General features: G+C 42.7%; 1 protein-coding gene across 3 annotated transcripts in view; it reads right to left on the bottom strand.

Moving 5' to 3' along the window:
• Positions 1-17,634, bottom strand: part of ufm1 (ubiquitin-fold modifier 1) — a 38,298-nt gene extending 20,664 nt beyond the window's left edge. For 2 of the 3 annotated variants that reach the window (XR_010963238.1, XM_067985902.1), the window contains exon 1: positions 12,723-13,004. Coding sequence is in view for 2 of the 3 variants with exons in the window: in XM_067985902.1 (XP_067842003.1) it covers positions 12,723-12,890 (168 nt within the window). In the remaining variant the exon portion in view is untranslated. Of the gene's footprint in view, positions 1-12,722; positions 13,005-14,252; positions 14,311-15,645; positions 15,703-17,553 lie in introns of those variants that run through there. The other variant, XM_067985903.1, reaches the window with a different exon arrangement.
• Positions 17,635-17,959: the final 325 nt, after the last annotated feature.

Genomic DNA, 17,959 nt, shown 5'->3' on the forward strand with positions numbered 1-17,959 from the left:
TTATTGAAATTGTGGTGTGAATACAATTTTCTCATATTTAGCTCTTTATGGATTTCACATATATTACCCTTCTGAATTAAATTTTTTGCTTGAATTAATCCCTTCTGTGAGAAGCTTCAGAACTTTTGCTTGAGGTTTTGTACTACAGCAGACCAGAGCTCAGTATTACTAACGCAGCAACAAATCTTCAAATTAAAAAAAAAATCAATAAATTTAATTCTCCGCGAGTAGAAAGAAAAAAAGTGAATCAAAAATTTCACACAAATCTGAAAAATTTTCGTTGCACCATAAACATTCTTGTTCACCCATCACCCTTGTGCTCGCTGACCTACATTGGCTCCCGGTCCAGCAACACCTTGATTTTAAAATTCACATCTTTGTTTTCAAATCCCTCCATGGCCTCGCCCCTCCCTATCTTTGTGACGTCCGACAACCATCCAAAATCTCTGCATTCCTCCGATTCTGGCCACTTGCAAATCACTGATTTTAATCGCTCCACCATTGGCGGCTGTGCCTTCAGCTGCCTAGGCCCTAAGCTCTGGAATTCCCTCCCTAACCCTCTCTCTCCTCCTTTAAGACGTTCCTTAAAACCTACCTCTTTGACCCAAGCTTTTGCTCACCAGACTAATATCTCGTGTCAAACTTTGTTTGATAACGCTCCTGTGAAGCGCCTTGGGACATTTTACTACATTAAAGGCACTCTATAAATGCAAGGTGTTGTTACACATTTTGCTTTTACGGTACAAACCTATTTTGTATCTTCATATTTTTGCTGTCAAAGAAGCTTACTATGCCTCTACACAAATACTGTACCCTACCAGCAAAAATGGAATATAATCCAGGTCTGACTACATTACTCTTTGATAAGGTCACTGCTGTCAGCTCAAAATAAGCCTGCACCATCACTGATAAGTAAGAGCTGAAATTAATCCAGAATCAATCGTCAAGCTGGCAAAATACTTGCCCTTTCTCTAGAGACCATTTAATCAGGTAGTGCACACTTCAGGTAAAATAATTCATAGGAACAAAATTAAGGCATCACTAACAAAAATAAACCTTTATTATTGATCACTTGTTTTTGAAAAGCCCAGCTCTTTGAACACAAACACAATAACTACAATATCATCTGAAATGAGATTATACCCATTAATAATTTTGAGAGCACATTACTGACAAACCCACCTTTTCAATTATGTCTACTGTATGGGATTGGTATATTTTGTTGAACTTTACATTCTGTAAATTCTATTTAAAGTACATATTTTGAAAGCAGAAGAAACGTACTGCTCATTTTGATGTGAATTTAAACCATATCTCAACTATGTCACAGTAAATAGATTACACATGAATATTTACAATTGTAAACAATTTTACAACACCAAGTTATAGTCCAGCAATTTTATTTTAAATTCACAAGCTTTCGGAGATTTTCTCCTTCCTCAGGCAAATGTTTCAAGATCTCCTTGAAGCCTACGCATTTATACATATTGAACAATAATAAATGGTGTTTACAGACTGCCCCTGCAACTGCCCGTTGCCAAGGCAATCACCGTGTTCAGACAGAGAGGTGTTACCTGCAGAACCTCCGAATACACATTCAATAAAAAAACAAACAGGGAAAAAAAAGAGAAAAAAAAAACAGAGAGAGAGGCAGAAACATCCGGAAGGCAGAGAGAGCCAGCAAATGACCCATTATATTAAAAACAGATAACATTTGTTCGCTGGTGGGGTAACGTGTAGCGTGACATGAACCCAAGATCCCGGTTGAGGCCGTCCTCATGGGTGCGGAACTTGGCTATCAATTTCTGCTCGACGATTTTGCGTTGTCGTGTGTCTCGAAGGCCGCCTTGGAGTACGCTTACCCGAAGGTCGGTGGATGAATGTCCATGACTGCTGAAGTGTTCCCCGACTGGGAGGGAACCCTCCTGTTTGGCGATTGTTGCGCGGTGTCCGTTCATCCGTTGTCGCAGCGTCTGCATGGTCTCGCCAATGTACCATGCTCTGGGGCATCCTTTCCTGCAACGTATGAGGTAGACAACGTTGGCTGAGTCACAGGAGTATGAACCATGCACCTGGTGGGTGGTGTCATCTCGTGTGATGGTGGTATCTGTGTCGATGATCTGGCATGTCTTGCAGAGGTTACCGTGGCAGGGTTGTGTGGCGTCGTGGACGCTGTTCTCTTGAAAGCTAGGTAGTTTGCTGCGAACGATGGTCTGTTTGAGGTTGGGTGGCTGTTTAAAGGCGAGTAGTGGAGGTGTGGGGATGGCCATAGCGAGGTGTTTGTCCTCATTGATGACATGTTGAAGGCTGCGGAGAACATGGCGTAGTTTCTCCGCTCCGGGGAAGTACTGGACGACAAAGGGTACTCTGTTGGTTGCGTCCCGTGTTAGTCTCCTGAGGAGGTCTATGCGATTTTTTGCTGTGGCCCGTCGGAACTGTCGATCGATGAGTCGAGCGTCATATCCCGTTCTTACTAGGGCGTCTTTCAGCGTCTGTAGGTGTCCATCGCGTTCCTCCTCGTCTGAGCAGACCCTGTGTATTCGCAGGGCCTGTCCATAGGGGATGGCCTCTTTGACGTGGTTAGGGTGGAAGCTGGAAAAGTGGAGCATCGTGAGGTTGTCCGTGGGCTTGCGGTAGAGTGAGGTGCTGAGGTGCCCGTCTTTGATGGAGATTCGTGTGTCCAAGAAAGAAACTGATTCTGAGGAGTAGTCCATGGTGAGCTTGATGGTGGGATGGAACTTGTTGATGTTATCGTGTAGTCTCTTTAGTGATTCCTTGCCGTGGGTCCATAGAAAGAAAATGTCGTCGATGTATCTGGTGTATAGTGTTGGTTGGAGGTCTTGTGCAGTGAAGAAGTCCTGCTCGAACTTGTGCATGAAAATGTTGGCGTATTGGGGTGCGAATTTGGTCCCCATGGCTGTTCCGTGTGTTTGGGTAAAGAACTGGTTATCGAAGGTGAAGACATTGTGATCCAGGATGAAGCGGATGAGTTGTAGGATGGCTTCCGGAGATTGGCTGTTGTTGGTGTTGAGTATTGATGCTGTCGCAGCGATGCCGTCATCGTGGGGGATACTGGTGTATAGTGCCGAGACGTCCATCGTGGTGAGAAGTGTTCCTGGTTCAACTGGTCCGTGGGTACTGAGTTTTTGTAGGAAGTCTGTAGTGTCACGACAGAAGCTGGGGGTTCCCTGTACGATGGGTTTCAGGATGCCCTCGATGTATCCAGAGAGGTTCTCACACAGGGTTCCGTTGCCTGATACGATGGGACGTCCGGGTGTGTTGGCTTTGTGTATTTTTGGGAGGCAGTAGAAGTCTCCCACGCGGGGATTACGTGGGATGAGAATGCGTAGGATGCTTTGAAGGTCTGGATCGAAGGTCTTGATCAGTTTGTTGAGCTGGTGGGTGTGTTCTTTGGTCGGATCTGCGGGTAACCGTCTGTAGTGTTCCTGGTTGTCCAGTTGTCGGTATGCTTCTTTGCAATAGTCTGTTCTGTTCTGTATGACTATGGCTCCTCCTTTGTCCGCTGGTTTGATGACGATGTTGCGGTTGGTCTTGAGAGCGTTGATGGCGTTGCGTTGTGCTCGGGTGACATTCTGGACTGTCTTCTGAGTGCGGCTGATGAATCTGGCATTGACGCATTTCCTGACAGCTTGAGCATACATGTCCAGCTGAGGGCAGCGACCCTCCGGAGGAGTCCAGTTTGACTCTTTCCTCTTCGGTTGCTGTACCGCGGATCCCTCTGTCTGCTGTTCCGGATCGTCGAAGAAGCATACCGACAACTGGACAACCAGGAACACTACAGACGGTTACCCGCAGATCCGACCAAAGAACACACCCACCAGCTCAACAAACTGATCAAGACCTTCGATCCAGACCTTCAAAGCATCCTACGCATTCTCATCCCACGTAATCCCCGCGTGGGAGACTTCTACTGCCTCCCAAAAATACACAAAGCCAACACACCCGGACGTCCCATCGTATCAGGCAACGGAACCCTGTGTGAGAACCTCTCTGGATACATCGAGGGCATCCTGAAACCCATCGTACAGGGAACCCCCAGCTTCTGTCGTGACACTACAGACTTCCTACAAAAACTCAGTACCCACGGACCAGTTGAACCAGGAACACTTCTCACCACGATGGACGTCTCGGCACTATACACCAGTATCCCCCACGATGACGGCATCGCTGCGACAGCATCAATACTCAACACCAACAACAGCCAATCTCCGGAAGCCATCCTACAACTCATCCGCTTCATCCTGGATCACAATGTCTTCACCTTCGATAACCAGTTCTTTACCCAAACACACGGAACAGCCATGGGGACCAAATTCGCACCCCAATACGCCAACATTTTCATGCACAAGTTCGAGCAGGACTTCTTCACTGCACAAGACCTCCAACCAACACTATACACCAGATACATCGACGACATTTTCTTTCTATGGACCCACGGCAAGGAATCACTAAAGAGACTACACGATAACATCAACAAGTTCCATCCCACCATCAAGCTCACCATGGACTACTCCTCAGAATCAGTTTCTTTCTTGGACACACGAATCTCCATCAAAGACGGGCACCTCAGCACCTCACTCTACCGCAAGCCCACGGACAACCTCACGATGCTCCACTTTTCCAGCTTCCACCCTAACCACGTCAAAGAGGCCATCCCCTATGGACAGGCCCTGCGAATACACAGGGTCTGCTCAGACGAGGAGGAACGCGATGGACACCTACAGACGCTGAAAGACGCCCTAGTAAGAACGGGATATGACGCTCGACTCATCGATCGACAGTTCCGACGGGCCACAGCAAAAAATCGCATAGACCTCCTCAGGAGACTAACACGGGACGCAACCAACAGAGTACCCTTTGTCGTCCAGTACTTCCCCGGAGCGGAGAAACTACGCCATGTTCTCCGCAGCCTTCAACATGTCATCAATGAGGACAAACACCTCGCTATGGCCATCCCCACACCTCCACTACTCGCCTTTAAACAGCCACCCAACCTCAAACAGACCATCGTTCGCAGCAAACTACCTAGCTTTCAAGAGAACAGCGTCCACGACGCCACACAACCCTGCCACGGTAACCTCTGCAAGACATGCCAGATCATCGACACAGATACCACCATCACACGAGATGACACCACCCACCAGGTGCATGGTTCATACTCCTGTGACTCAGCCAACGTTGTCTACCTCATACGTTGCAGGAAAGGATGCCCCAGAGCATGGTACATTGGCGAGACCATGCAGACGCTGCGACAACGGATGAACGGACACCGCGCAACAATCGCCAAACAGGAGGGTTCCCTCCCAGTCGGGGAACACTTCAGCAGTCATGGACATTCATCCACCGACCTTCGGGTAAGCGTACTCCAAGGCGGCCTTCGAGACACACGACAACGCAAAATCGTCGAGCAGAAATTGATAGCCAAGTTCCGCACCCATGAGGACGGCCTCAACCGGGATCTTGGGTTCATGTCACGCTACACGTTACCCCACCAGCGAACAAATGTTATCTGTTTTTAATATAATGGGTCATTTGCTGGCTCTCTCTGCCTTCCGGATGTTTCTGCCTCTCTCTCTGTTTTTTTTTTCTCTTTTTTTTCCCTGTTTGTTTTTTTATTGAATGTGTATTCGGAGGTTCTGCAGGTAACACCTCTCTGTCTGAACACGGTGATTGCCTTGGCAACGGGCAGTTGCAGGGGCAGTCTGTAAACACCATTTATTATTGTTCAATATGTATAAATGCGTAGGCTTCAAGGAGATCTTGAAACATTTGCCTGAGGAAGGAGAAAATCTCCGAAAGCTTGTGAATTTAAAATAAAATTGCTGGACTATAACTTGGTGTTGTAAAATTGTTTACAATTGTCAACCCCAGTCCATCACCGGCATCTCCACATCATGAATATTTACCTAAGTGGGAAGGATATAGATGAGATTATACATTACATGTCTTCACCAAATACAGCAGTTAATAATTCACAATGTGCAACTCTAAATGCAAAGAGGAATACAAGATATTCAGCATACACAAATCCCACTTCTTGTTCCAATGCTACCTGTTCACATCACCATTTTTTTCCCCAGAACTATCCTAACCTTGTCCATACAATTCAGGCTAAAGCCAGCTCAACAATTTCTATTCAAAGTCAGAAAATTCAAAAGAAGAAAAATTACTCAAAAATGATCAATTCTTTCAAATCTAGGTCCATTAAGGTTCCCATGGACCCTTTGATTCAAAGTAGATAGCAAATGGTAAGGTAATAGGACCATCAGGAAGTATAATTTTGCATAGTCCTCCCTAGCAGTGTGGGCAGTGCAATTCTGGGAATGATTTTTTTTATTATTCGTTCACGGGATGTGGGCGTCGCTGGCAAGGCAAGCATTTATTGCCCATCCCTAATTGCCCTCGAGAAGGTGGTGGTGAGCCGCCTTCTTGAACCGCTGCAGTCCGTGTGGTGACGGTTCTCCCACAGTGCTGTTAGGAAGGGAGTTCCAGGATTTTGACCCAGCGACAATGAAGGAACGGCGATATATTTCCAAGTCGGGATGGTGTGTGACTTGGAGGGGAACGTGCAGGTGGTGTTGTTCCCATGTGCCTGCTGCTCTTGTCCTTCTAGGTGGTAGAGGTCGCGGGTTTGGGAGGTGCTGTCGAAGAAGCCTTGGCGAGTTGCTGCAGTGCATCCTGTGGATGGTACACACTGCAGCCACAGTGCGCCGGTGGTGAAGGGAATGAATGTTTAGGGTGGTGGATGGGGTGCCAATCAAGCGGGCTGCTTTATCTTGGATGGTGTCGAGCTTCTTGAGGGTTGTTGGAGCTGCACTCATCCACGCAAGTGGAGAGTATTCCATCACACTCCTTACTTGTGCCTTGTAGATGGTGGAAAGGCTTTGGGGAGTCAGGAGGTGAGTCACTCACCGCAGAATTCGCAGCCTCTGACCTGCTCTCGTAGCCACAGTATTTATATGGCTGGTCCAGTTAAGTTTCTGGTCAATGGTGACCCCCAGGATGTTGATGGTGGGGGATTCGGTAATGGTAATGCCGTTGAATGTCAAGGGGAGGTGGTTAGACTCTCTCTTGTTGGAGATGGTCATTGCCTGGCACTTGTCTGGCGTGAATGTTACTTGCCACTTATGAGCCCAAGCCTGGATGTTGTCCAGGTCTTGCTGCATGCGGGCTCGGACTGCTTCATTATTTGAGGGGTTGCGAATGGAACTGAGCACTGTGCAGTCATCAGCGAACATCCCCATTTCTGACCTTATGCTGGAGGGACGGTCATTGATGAAGCAGCTGAAGATGGTTGGGCCTAGGACACTGCCCTGAGGAACTCCTGCAGCAATGCCCTGGGGCTGAGATGATTGGCCTCCAACAACCACTACCATCTTCCTTTGTGCTAGGTATGACTCCAGCCACTGGTGAGTTTTCCCCCTGATTCCCATTGACTTCAATTTTACTAGGGTTCCTTGGTGCCACACTCGGTCAAATGCTGCCTTGATGTCAAGGGCAGTCACTCTCACCTCACTTCTGGAATTCAGCTCTTTTGTCCATGTTTGGACCAAGGCTGTAATGAGGTCTGGAGCCGAGTGGTCCTGGCGGAACCCAAACTGAGCATCGGTGAGCAGGTTATTGGTGAGTAAGTGCCGCTTGATAGCACTGTCGACGACACCTTCCATCACTTTGCTGATGATTGAGAGTAGACTGATGGGGCAGTAATTAGCCGGATCGAATTTGTCCTGCTTTTTGTGGACAGGACATACCTGGGCAATTTTCCACATTGTCGGGTAGACGCCAGTGTTGTAGCTGTACTGGAACAGCTTGGCTAGAGGTGCAGCTAGTTCTGGAGCACAAGTCTTCAGCACGACAGCTGGGATGTTGTCGGGGCCCATAGCCTTTGCTGTATCTTTTTGGAATGGAAGACTCACTACTGTCAGACCAAATGATATTTACTTTTGCTTTCACTGGTGCAAAATTGGACTCAGGATATTCTGTTAACTTAAAGTACGTTTTAAGAAGTACTGCCTAAAAGAAACAGCAATGGTTTCTATACAGAAACACATGAATTTCAAGATGACAACAAGACTATCAGAGATGGACTGACATCACTATTTAATTCCTTGGAGTTAGCCATGCCTGTAAAGTCTTTCTCCATCTAGTAAGCATTTACCTTCTTGCACAAACTAGATACACATAGTTCTTAGCAGTCATGGAGCGAAGGGAGATAATCTTAGATAATAGCCGTTAGTAGTTCTGCAAAATTTCTCCAGAGATAATAACGTTTCAATGAAGTTTTTCCACGGCATTTATTGAAGCCAAAAGTTGTGGCAGTTGTTAAAGAAAGTTAGCACCCTTCTGTACAGCACCCCTGATTTCCAAACTGCTGCTGCCACCCTCTCTCTTCCCCCAACCCAGTCCCACGCTATTTACGGTCTCCTGCATGTCCTACCTGAGCTCGGCTCTGCAGCTTTCTGTAAGTAACAAGCTGCTTCCACGCACCATTCAAAATCTTAACACATTTTACTTGAAATTAAAATATTGCTCAACATAATTTCAATATGATATTTTGGAATTACACAGAATACAAGTTTAATTTAAGTTGTTCTTCACTGAAGAGTTACAAGAATCTCGAGACTATCTCAATAATAATGTGGAAGAACAGATCTTGAATGGTTACCATACAACGGGGCTATATTAGAGATGATGGAGTCACTTCGGATGTAAAATGGCTAAATTTAGAATTTTGGATTTTTTTTCAAGTTTCATTGTTAAAGACAGCTGAAATTCTATTCAGATTTGATTTTAAACTTTGCATACCTACTTTTGAAAATACAGCTGTTGCTTTTTCCATTGAAATTCTGTGCAATATTCATAATTAATTTTCTAAATCAAAGTGCCTTAAAAACATTAATAGCTTCCTCAATACAATGGAGTTTTGAAGTAAGGTACTCTGTGCATCATTCTAATCCATTGAATTTCCTCTACAACTTAATGGATGTCGTTAGCTCTATCGTGATCGATCATGAATTTTTTTTAAAATTGAGAACTCTGTGCATTTATCTCTGAAATGTTTATTGGTCAGGCCATCCCTACTGATTTTTAAGTCAGGAGTTTGATTTTACTTAAGCCCTGATTTAGTCGACATAATTGGACCAGGCAGTGAAACAGAGCACAGAGGAGAAGTAAAGTTACTTTTTAAAACGATCCATCATATTTTTTTTTATCTCCATCAATCTCTAACAATAGACTCAGACATGAGGCAAGGAAAACATTCTAAAATAAATTTTTACCTAATCCACATGGTATTAGAGTTGAATAATAACTGTGATATTTTGCTTCACTGACTACTGATGCTTATAAACAGACTCTGTAGAATCTCAACCTTTTTAAATAGTGCTTTCAACAGGAGGGCAATGAAGCCTTATGTTACAGTTCGGGCTTTTTTCAACACTTCTGCCTTGTGGGCAAAGCAAAAAGATGATTATCATAAGCGAACAGGAGTTCCCTATGATCCAAAACTTATGCCTACAGATGTGCTATGGGCTAGCACGTCCAAGAATAATAATTGTCCCCTAAACGTGGCTAGTAACACAGCTCGTTACTTATAGAAAACAGCAGAGCAGAGCTCAGGTTGCCCATTAAATTCTCCTGTCTCTGCTGAAAGATGGAAAATGCCACACTGATGGTCCAATGCAAAAGGCTAAAACTATTTGGTGGATTTATTTATAAGTTAAATAATACATAGATGCTGTAAGGCACAGCAAAATACTGAATCAGCACGATACTTAACAAAACTGAAGATAGTCCATAAGGATCCAAACACCCTTTTTAGAATGTATTTCTTAAGAGTCTGATAGTGACAAGTCTTTTGGATAAACCAGTCTTTTGTAGATATCACAAAATTGAATATGGATGATGCAAATTTATAGAGCACCCACTGACGTCAAATTTTTTGCCAAACTAGATTGTGGGAGAATTCTAAAAACAGTTTGAAAGTTTCTGAAGTCCAAGTAGTCAATCAGCCATGATTAAATGCAACAATATAAATGATTGCATAGAATGCTGATGAGCATGTGCGCTGACACTTTCTGGTTTCCAAGGCCCTGTTATTGCCTTGACGATGCGTAATTTAATCAACATCTCGAACAAAGCCCCGATATTCGAAATATTTTTGAGATGAATCTACCTGGCCTGGTCCCACAGGCAATGTGACTCCAGGGCTTCATTTTGAAATTGGGTAAAGGACGAAAGGTTCCATTTTTACTCCAGCTATTTCAAAACTGTATAAAATAAAAAATTTAAAATCTAATTTTGTCACAGGTCCTAGATGTCCAAGTGCTATGGAACTTATTTTTGCACTTATTACTATAAATTCAGGGACCCTATATTTACTCATACAAGTATAACCACCTATTATCTTGCTATCCTTTGGAATTAGTGATCTGTCTGTTGTAGTATTTTTATATACAACATACTTGATTATAATTAGTATTTTTCTCCCAGAAATATAATATAATAGCAGTATCACTTATTTTTGGCAGAAAATTCACTATCAAGTACAATGATTTATTACATAGTTTGAACATGAAATTGTTCCCTCTTCTTTCCTTTTCCTCTCATGGAGGCACCAATCACATTCTGGTATGGTTCCATAGATACTAGCAGTCCTTTGGCACCTCAAACAAGTGGCCAAATGCAATAATGGCAGCAGTGCAATCATTTCCCAACAATGTGACAACATTTAGAACATGCTTAAAGTGACTTTGGATCTCAATATCAATGTTTCAAGACTTTAATAACAAAATAAACCTTATTACAACATGCAGTTGGCAACCTCCCAACCGCATCAGAACAGGTGTTTATACAGCACAGTTCCCAGCATCTAAATGGCCTTAAATATGCAGCTACTTGAACAGCAATAAAGGATTCCCTTGGCATTTTTGTATATTAATAATTGAGTACAGAAATGTCACACCAACAGGGAATACATTTCGCACAGTCTTAATACAGACTTTGGTAACTGGTTCAGTGGGTAATGGTCAGTTCCATGTGCAAATGACTAACCGATCTAGAAGAGAGCTCCACAAACAGGACATGGGTATAAAACAAAATATTCTACCACTGGACATACAAAATTTGGAGAACACCAAAGACGCCAATTGTGACAAGTATGGCCGAGGTTTCTTGAAAATTTCTACTCTTCAACTTGTTTTGCAGTCACCTTTGCAACTTCTTTGTTCCGGCCTCGATCAGACATGATTACCAAGCTAAGCAGCTAAATATTTGTAAATAGAGAATCTACAATACCTTACAGAGTAGAGCTCAATAAGCAAGGTTAAAATACAATCTCTCTCACTACAGCAATCTGTTTAGCCCACCATCTCAGGCAACAAATAGCATTTTCAAAGTGAACACATCATCAACCTGTATAGCAGCTCAATAGTTATGCAAGATAGTTTGCCCTGTAATTGTCAGTGTATATGATCTTCTATTTTCACATTTCACTGTACTAACATTGCACAAGTACAGGTTTGCCTCGAAAACTGAATTAAAAAAAAAGTTACTGCCTTCTGTACTGTACCCTCAATTTGTCCAGTCTTTCCCAACTCTGCAAGTTCTACAAACTAGTCTTGTTTATAGAAGAAATGAGAAAACAGAAGACTGAGGGGTGACCTGAGAAAGGTCTTTAAGAGTACAAAAGGGTTTGATAGGGTAGATGTAGAGAAGATGTTTTCACTTGCGGGGGAAACCAGAACTAGGGGCCATAAATACAAATACTAATAAATCCAATAGAGAATTCAGGAGAAACTTCTTTACCCAGAGGGGCTAGAACGTGGAACTCACTACCACAAGGAGTAGTTGAGGCGACTAGCATAGATGCATTTAAGGGGAAGCTAGATAAACACATGAGGGAGAAAGAAATAGAAGGGTTCGATGAAGTAGGAAGGGAGGAGGTTCGTGTGGAGCATAAACACCGGCATGAACCTGTTGGGCCGAATGGCCCATTTCTGTGCTGTGCGTTCTATGTAATTCTACGCAATAACGCATGTTAAAATTTAGAGTGAAAAATGTATTTCTTGTAAAACATTGCTTCTAAAGATTATGGATGCTTGTGTTGGGGATTAAGTAGTTCCACTTCCATTTTCACCGAATATTAATATAATGTAGTTCCACCTCCCATTCTACCTATGCTATAACAATATTCTATCTCATCTCAGAAAAGTATCAATTGTACCCACCATCCTTGTAGCTTCCGAGACTGATAATTTAAGTCAATTGTTGAATTAAGCTTTGTGTTGTTCACTAATGTCTTTATTCTGTTTAGAAAATAAGGTGCAAGGGCTGTAACAGCTGCAGGATTCCATCATACTTCAAATCAAGAGAAAGATTCTTAATCTAAGTATGGGATTTTGATTCTCCCATTAGTGTTGCTTGCTAAGAGCTTGAGTTCTCAGGGTTAAGGGAGAAGCTACATTTCGCATATCTGGCTGGAAGTACTTATACAGGGTCAGTCTGCCTTTTTAGGGTGGATAACTAAAAGCATCCATCTCAATTGATTTGGTTATTTAATCCCTTCAGGCATATTGCAAAATGTTATAAGCCTGGATAACGGACACGTCATCATTCCTAAAGGCTGGCTTATCAAAGTTTGCTTTGTTCTGTATGATAGGCAGCTGATTAGCACTCTATCTTTTGGTTGTTGATCGACATACCCCAACTGCGTTAAGCTCAAGTAACTTGGTTTTCATGGCAGGGGAAGTTCCTCGGGGTGCCTCTGGAAGTAGGGGGTAATGGACAGCCCCATGTCTGACCAGAGAAACATATTCAGCAACCTTCTCCAAATTCATCATTTCTTCCTCTTCTCCTTTACCACAGCCCATGTAGAAATGAACATACGAAGGCACCTTGGATGTAGACTCAACTTCACATCTAAGTTTTGGGTTATGAATTCTGGTCCCGGTTAGAAGAGTTAGCAAAGTGTCATGACCTTCATTGTTTCTGTATCGAGGAGGTGAAAGTTAAACATTCTGTAATCAAGTGAAATCAGCTTACTGATCTTTTGCTACTGTTTAAATGTTACTTTCAACATAAGCCACAAAGTCTGTTGGAGGGCTCATTCTTCTGTTATCCAAAGGCTATGAAAACATGAGAGGACTTTCATCAATTCTAGTTAAAAAATTATCGTAATAATGGCAGTCTATTTGACCTTGGACTATGCTACATTTACCAATATTGAGCATATAAAGTGACATAAGTTCAGAGGAAGCAAACTTACAGGTGCGATTCTTGAACTGGTGAAGTTCTAAAAATGTCTATTTTGTTAGAAACTAAGGTGAAGGGCTGAGGTCTATAATGCAGGACATCAGCAAATGATAAAAGATAAGTGGTTATTCAGAAAATAGTAATTAGATGAAAATGTGAAGATTGTAGGAGGAAAGAATGACTCAAGAAGGTAAGGATTCTTCAGTTTTAAGATCCTGGAAAAGACTGTTAGAATGGCAAGAATGAACAAACTTGCATCTCCACAGTGCCTTTCATGTCCCAAAGCCAGTGCTTCCTGCTGGATAGTGTGTGTGTGGATATTGGGTAAGAACATCATTGGACTCTGCAGTGATGCCCTCCCTAGTCAAATAGCCTACCACTTTTCACCATTAAGGCTCACATTTGAAAAATGGTCACCTCAGTGGGGTAGCAGAGTACTGCCAGCCATGGATGGACCATCCATCAGCAACAATTAATCCCTTCAGGGAAGAAGAGAAGAGAAAAGAAAACTGGGGGGGGGGGGGGGGGGGGAGACAAGAGGTGAAAGAGGCAGAATTCCTAAAGGTTATGCGATCAGAATAGATATTTAGATGATTTAAAACTATACATCAAGAATGTAGGTATAACGTAGTGACCCAGTCAGAACATTTAAGAATTGGAACGTGATGGAAGCCTGTATTTTTTCCGATACAAAAATGAATAGTGTACAAAAGGACTGAGCAGTGTCATCTGTCCATAAATAAACTACATCAGGAGTGTATGACAACCCATAGTCATCGTGACTGAAAGGGTGGTGGAAGAAGATTCAATAGTAACTTTCAAAAGGGAATTGGATATATACAGAAAAGGAAAAATTTGTAGGAAAGAGCCGGGCAGTAGGACTAATTAAATAGCTCTTTCAAAGAGCTGGCACAGACACGATGGGCCGAATGGCCTCCTTTAGTGCTGTACGATTCTATCATGCATTCTGATATGCTTACCTCTTCTGCTGCAAACTTCAAAACTGCTGTGAAAGGCGTGCCTTCAGGTACACTCAATCTGAAACACAACCATTCATAATCAATGTTGTCTTACTGTCACAAGAACATAAGAAATAGGAGCAGGAGTCGGCCGTCTGGCCCTTCGAGCCTGCTCCGCCATTCAATGAGATTATGGTTGATCTTCGACATCAACTCCACTTTCCCGCCCGATCCCCATATCAGAATGTGACTTAACTTCAATTTCTTATTCGAATATCTGGACCAATACATTTTATGGATGGAAATAAAAGAGCAGGAAAGGATTACAATAATGGAGTTATTGACTAATGATGATAATCAATCTCTATCAATTAGTCTACAACAGACCCAGGCAAGAGGTGTGGAAAACCCCCAGTGGTGGAAAGCCTTGAGAACCATAGGGGCAAAGTCACCTGTTCCTTCCAAGCATGCTGCACTTATTATATGCCATGTCTCAAATTACTCATACACTGTTATGATCTAGCTTTGCACTCATAATCCAAATGAAATAGCCTATTTACATGTACATTATCCACTTCCCGCAGTATTTTGCCAAAGTAAAGACCTGCTTCACATCCCTCTTATTTCTTCTTTCTCCATAATAAATGTTAGTTATGGAGAGCTGCAGAACTTAAGAGCAAAGTCCTGGAATCACCTGTTACTTTCTACCTTCAAAAGTGCATTTGAGTGGTTTAGAATGGCCAAAATTGAGATTTCCTATGTGGGCTATGTGCTATAAAATCTTAAAACTGTCCTTTATTAATAATGTCTGATTTTGTTATAAAAATAGCACATAGAGGAAATTACACCAAACATGGCCTTGCCAGGATCTAAACAAGGTTATAATGTACTTCAAATTAAAATTAAATGCCCTTGTTACGTACATTACAATCTCAATATAAAAACTTCCTATTGCCTGAAGACTTAATCCAATACATGGACTACATAAAATAGACACAATAACTCGCCCAACCCTTTTCTTTGTTCGTAAATTTTAGCAGTCTTATTGAAATACAAGCAGTACTTTTAAATTAAAAGTTTGTCCTTCAAAATCACCAAAAAAGTGCTAACAATTTGCTCAAAATAACCAACAGTGCTTATGTTCAAAGTAGCAATCATTTCCACAGCACAATTACAATCTAAATATTTTAAAAGTGATGAAAGGTGCAAATAATGTTATATTTTATAAAAAGGATAGTAACTGAAAAGATGAACCTCTTCCACCGAACAACTGTCAGTGGAAATTATTTTAAAAACAGCTCCAAATGTTACATTAATCAGCGATGGATTAACAAACATTCACTCAGAGGATGAAAAGTGTTTCAGGCTACAGGGTAGAAGCTCTCAAGGACTATTCTCAGCTGCACTCACTTACACTTTGTAGGGCAACTTTGGATCCGACGTCAGCGTGATTTTAAAGGTAACTTTTGACCTAAGAAAAAAGTAGAGAATTAGTTAGCCTCCATCAGCTGCTGTAAGTCATGGTATTAATGGTATTAACCAGGGTATTATTGATGATATTAATGTTAAAGTTGCTATTAAATAAAATGAGTTAATTATGTTAAGCTGCTGCTTTTACTGGCGCTTTACAATAACTCAATTTATGCCTGTTCCCCATTTTTTTTACACTATTAGTAATATCAACACTACTGCTACTATTAATAACATTAACCCACTTTGTTAATATTACTCTCTTGCCAGCTTCCTTAAATTATTTCTATTAATACTCAAATTAATAATGTTACTTTCTCCATATCTCTGTTGCTGGTTTTTACATTACTATTACCACTATGGCAAAAAATGCTGCTATATTTACAGGTCTCTATGTCTCTCCATTACTGCTTTTCATATTGTTAGAAAGAAGTGGTTGCATTGATAGAGTGCCTTATTAAGTCCGCAGGATATATTTAAGCGCTATTATGTGTGCACAGATGGCATCCACTTTTGCAAAAAGCAAACAAGAATGACCCTTCCTGCACAGCTTGGTCATAGAGGTGGGTTTTTAATGAAGGAATTTAAACAGATGAGAGTTTAAAATTTGATACACTGGGGGACCAGAGGAGGTCAGAAAGGGACAATGGGCAAGCAGGATTTGGTGAGGGATAGGAGATAGGAAACAGATAACAGGTAGCAGAGTTTTGTATGAGCTGAAGTTTACAGAGGATGCAGGATAGCACAGCCAGGAGAGCATGGAATAGTTGGATGTGGAGGTGACCGATCAGAGATTCAGTAGATGGGCTATGGTAGGAACAGAAGCAGGCAATGTTACAGAGGTGGAAATATGGAGATGGGGTGGTAGATTGCAAGGACAGAGGAGTCAAGGGTGGATTTTTTGAGGAGAGGTGGATGACAGCAGATTTGAAAGGGAGGGGGACAGTACCTGAGGAGAGGGAATCTTTACAATATCAGCTAGTATGGGGAGCAGGATGGGAGGTCAGCAGTTTAATAAGAATAAGGTCAAAAGAGCTGGAGGTGGGTCTCATGGACAATATGAACTCAGAGGGCATGAGGGGAACATAAGAAATAGGAGCAGGAGTAGGGAATTTGGCCCCTTGAACCTGCTCCAGAGCAGGCAGAGCAGGCTCCAGGGGCCATATGGCCTATCCCTACTCCTATTTCTTATGGCTAATCTTCGACCTCAACTCCACTTTCCCGCCCGATCCCCATACCCCAATCTATCTCAGCCTTCAATATACTCAACAGCTCAGCATCCACAGCCCTTTGAGGTAGAGACTTCCAAAGATTCACAACCCTCTGAGTGAAGAAATTCCTCCTCATCTCAATCCTAAATGTCCAACTCTTTATCCTGCGACTATGCCCCCCTTCGTTCTAGACTCTCCAGCCATGGGGAAACAGCCTCTCAGCATCCACCCTGTCAAGCCCCCTCAGAATCTTATATGTTTCATATGAGATCACCTCTCATTCTTCTAGATGGGAGAGAAAATAGAGTGACATCTGGGTTCAAGGATAAGGCACCCAATGAGCCACGCTGACAATTTATTATTCCAGTGATTAACATGGTTTTTAATAATGTTACTATTGGGCACACCCCTGTAAATGTGGCTGACACGTTATTACTGTTAATAATAACACCAATAATGTCAAGAGAACAGCCCTCTATCGCCAGTGCCCCTTTAACATGATTCCCTGGTCTGGTCTTTGGTCCACTCGGTCGCACTTTCTTTCCCCCGGCCGAGTCCCCATTATCTACGGTCTTTCCTCACCCCCTCCCCGGTCCCCGGTCCCTACCATCCCCCTGCCCCTCCGGTGCCGCTTTTCTCACATTTTCTCTCCGGACCGACTCCTCGGCGCTGAGAAACCCGGAAGTGAGCGCGCTGTCCCACGTCACCATACACAGAGAGGACCGCCGTTTAGCTGTCCATTCAATTTCACTACCGAAAAAAATATGTGGATTGAAAAATAATTCTGCCAGTGAAATCAAACAAGGCGATTTGACAGTAACTTTTTTTGGTTTATTTTACGGTTCTGCCATATACCACTCCCAATCCCCATATTCGGCAGGCATCGTTTTAGACAGCTAGTTCTAAACATGACGGCTCTAAGGTAAAAACTATAAAAGTGAAGAGAAAATGAAGGAATTTGAACCACTAATGATTGTGGTGTTTGTTCACTGCCCTTTTAGGAGCATTTAACTTGTGTTGCTTTTAATACACTATGGCTTTTGAAAA

Source organism: Heptranchias perlo, chromosome 6, assembly GCF_035084215.1.
Source record: "Heptranchias perlo isolate sHepPer1 chromosome 6, sHepPer1.hap1, whole genome shotgun sequence".
Classification (NCBI taxonomy): domain Eukaryota; kingdom Metazoa; phylum Chordata; class Chondrichthyes; order Hexanchiformes; family Hexanchidae; genus Heptranchias; species Heptranchias perlo.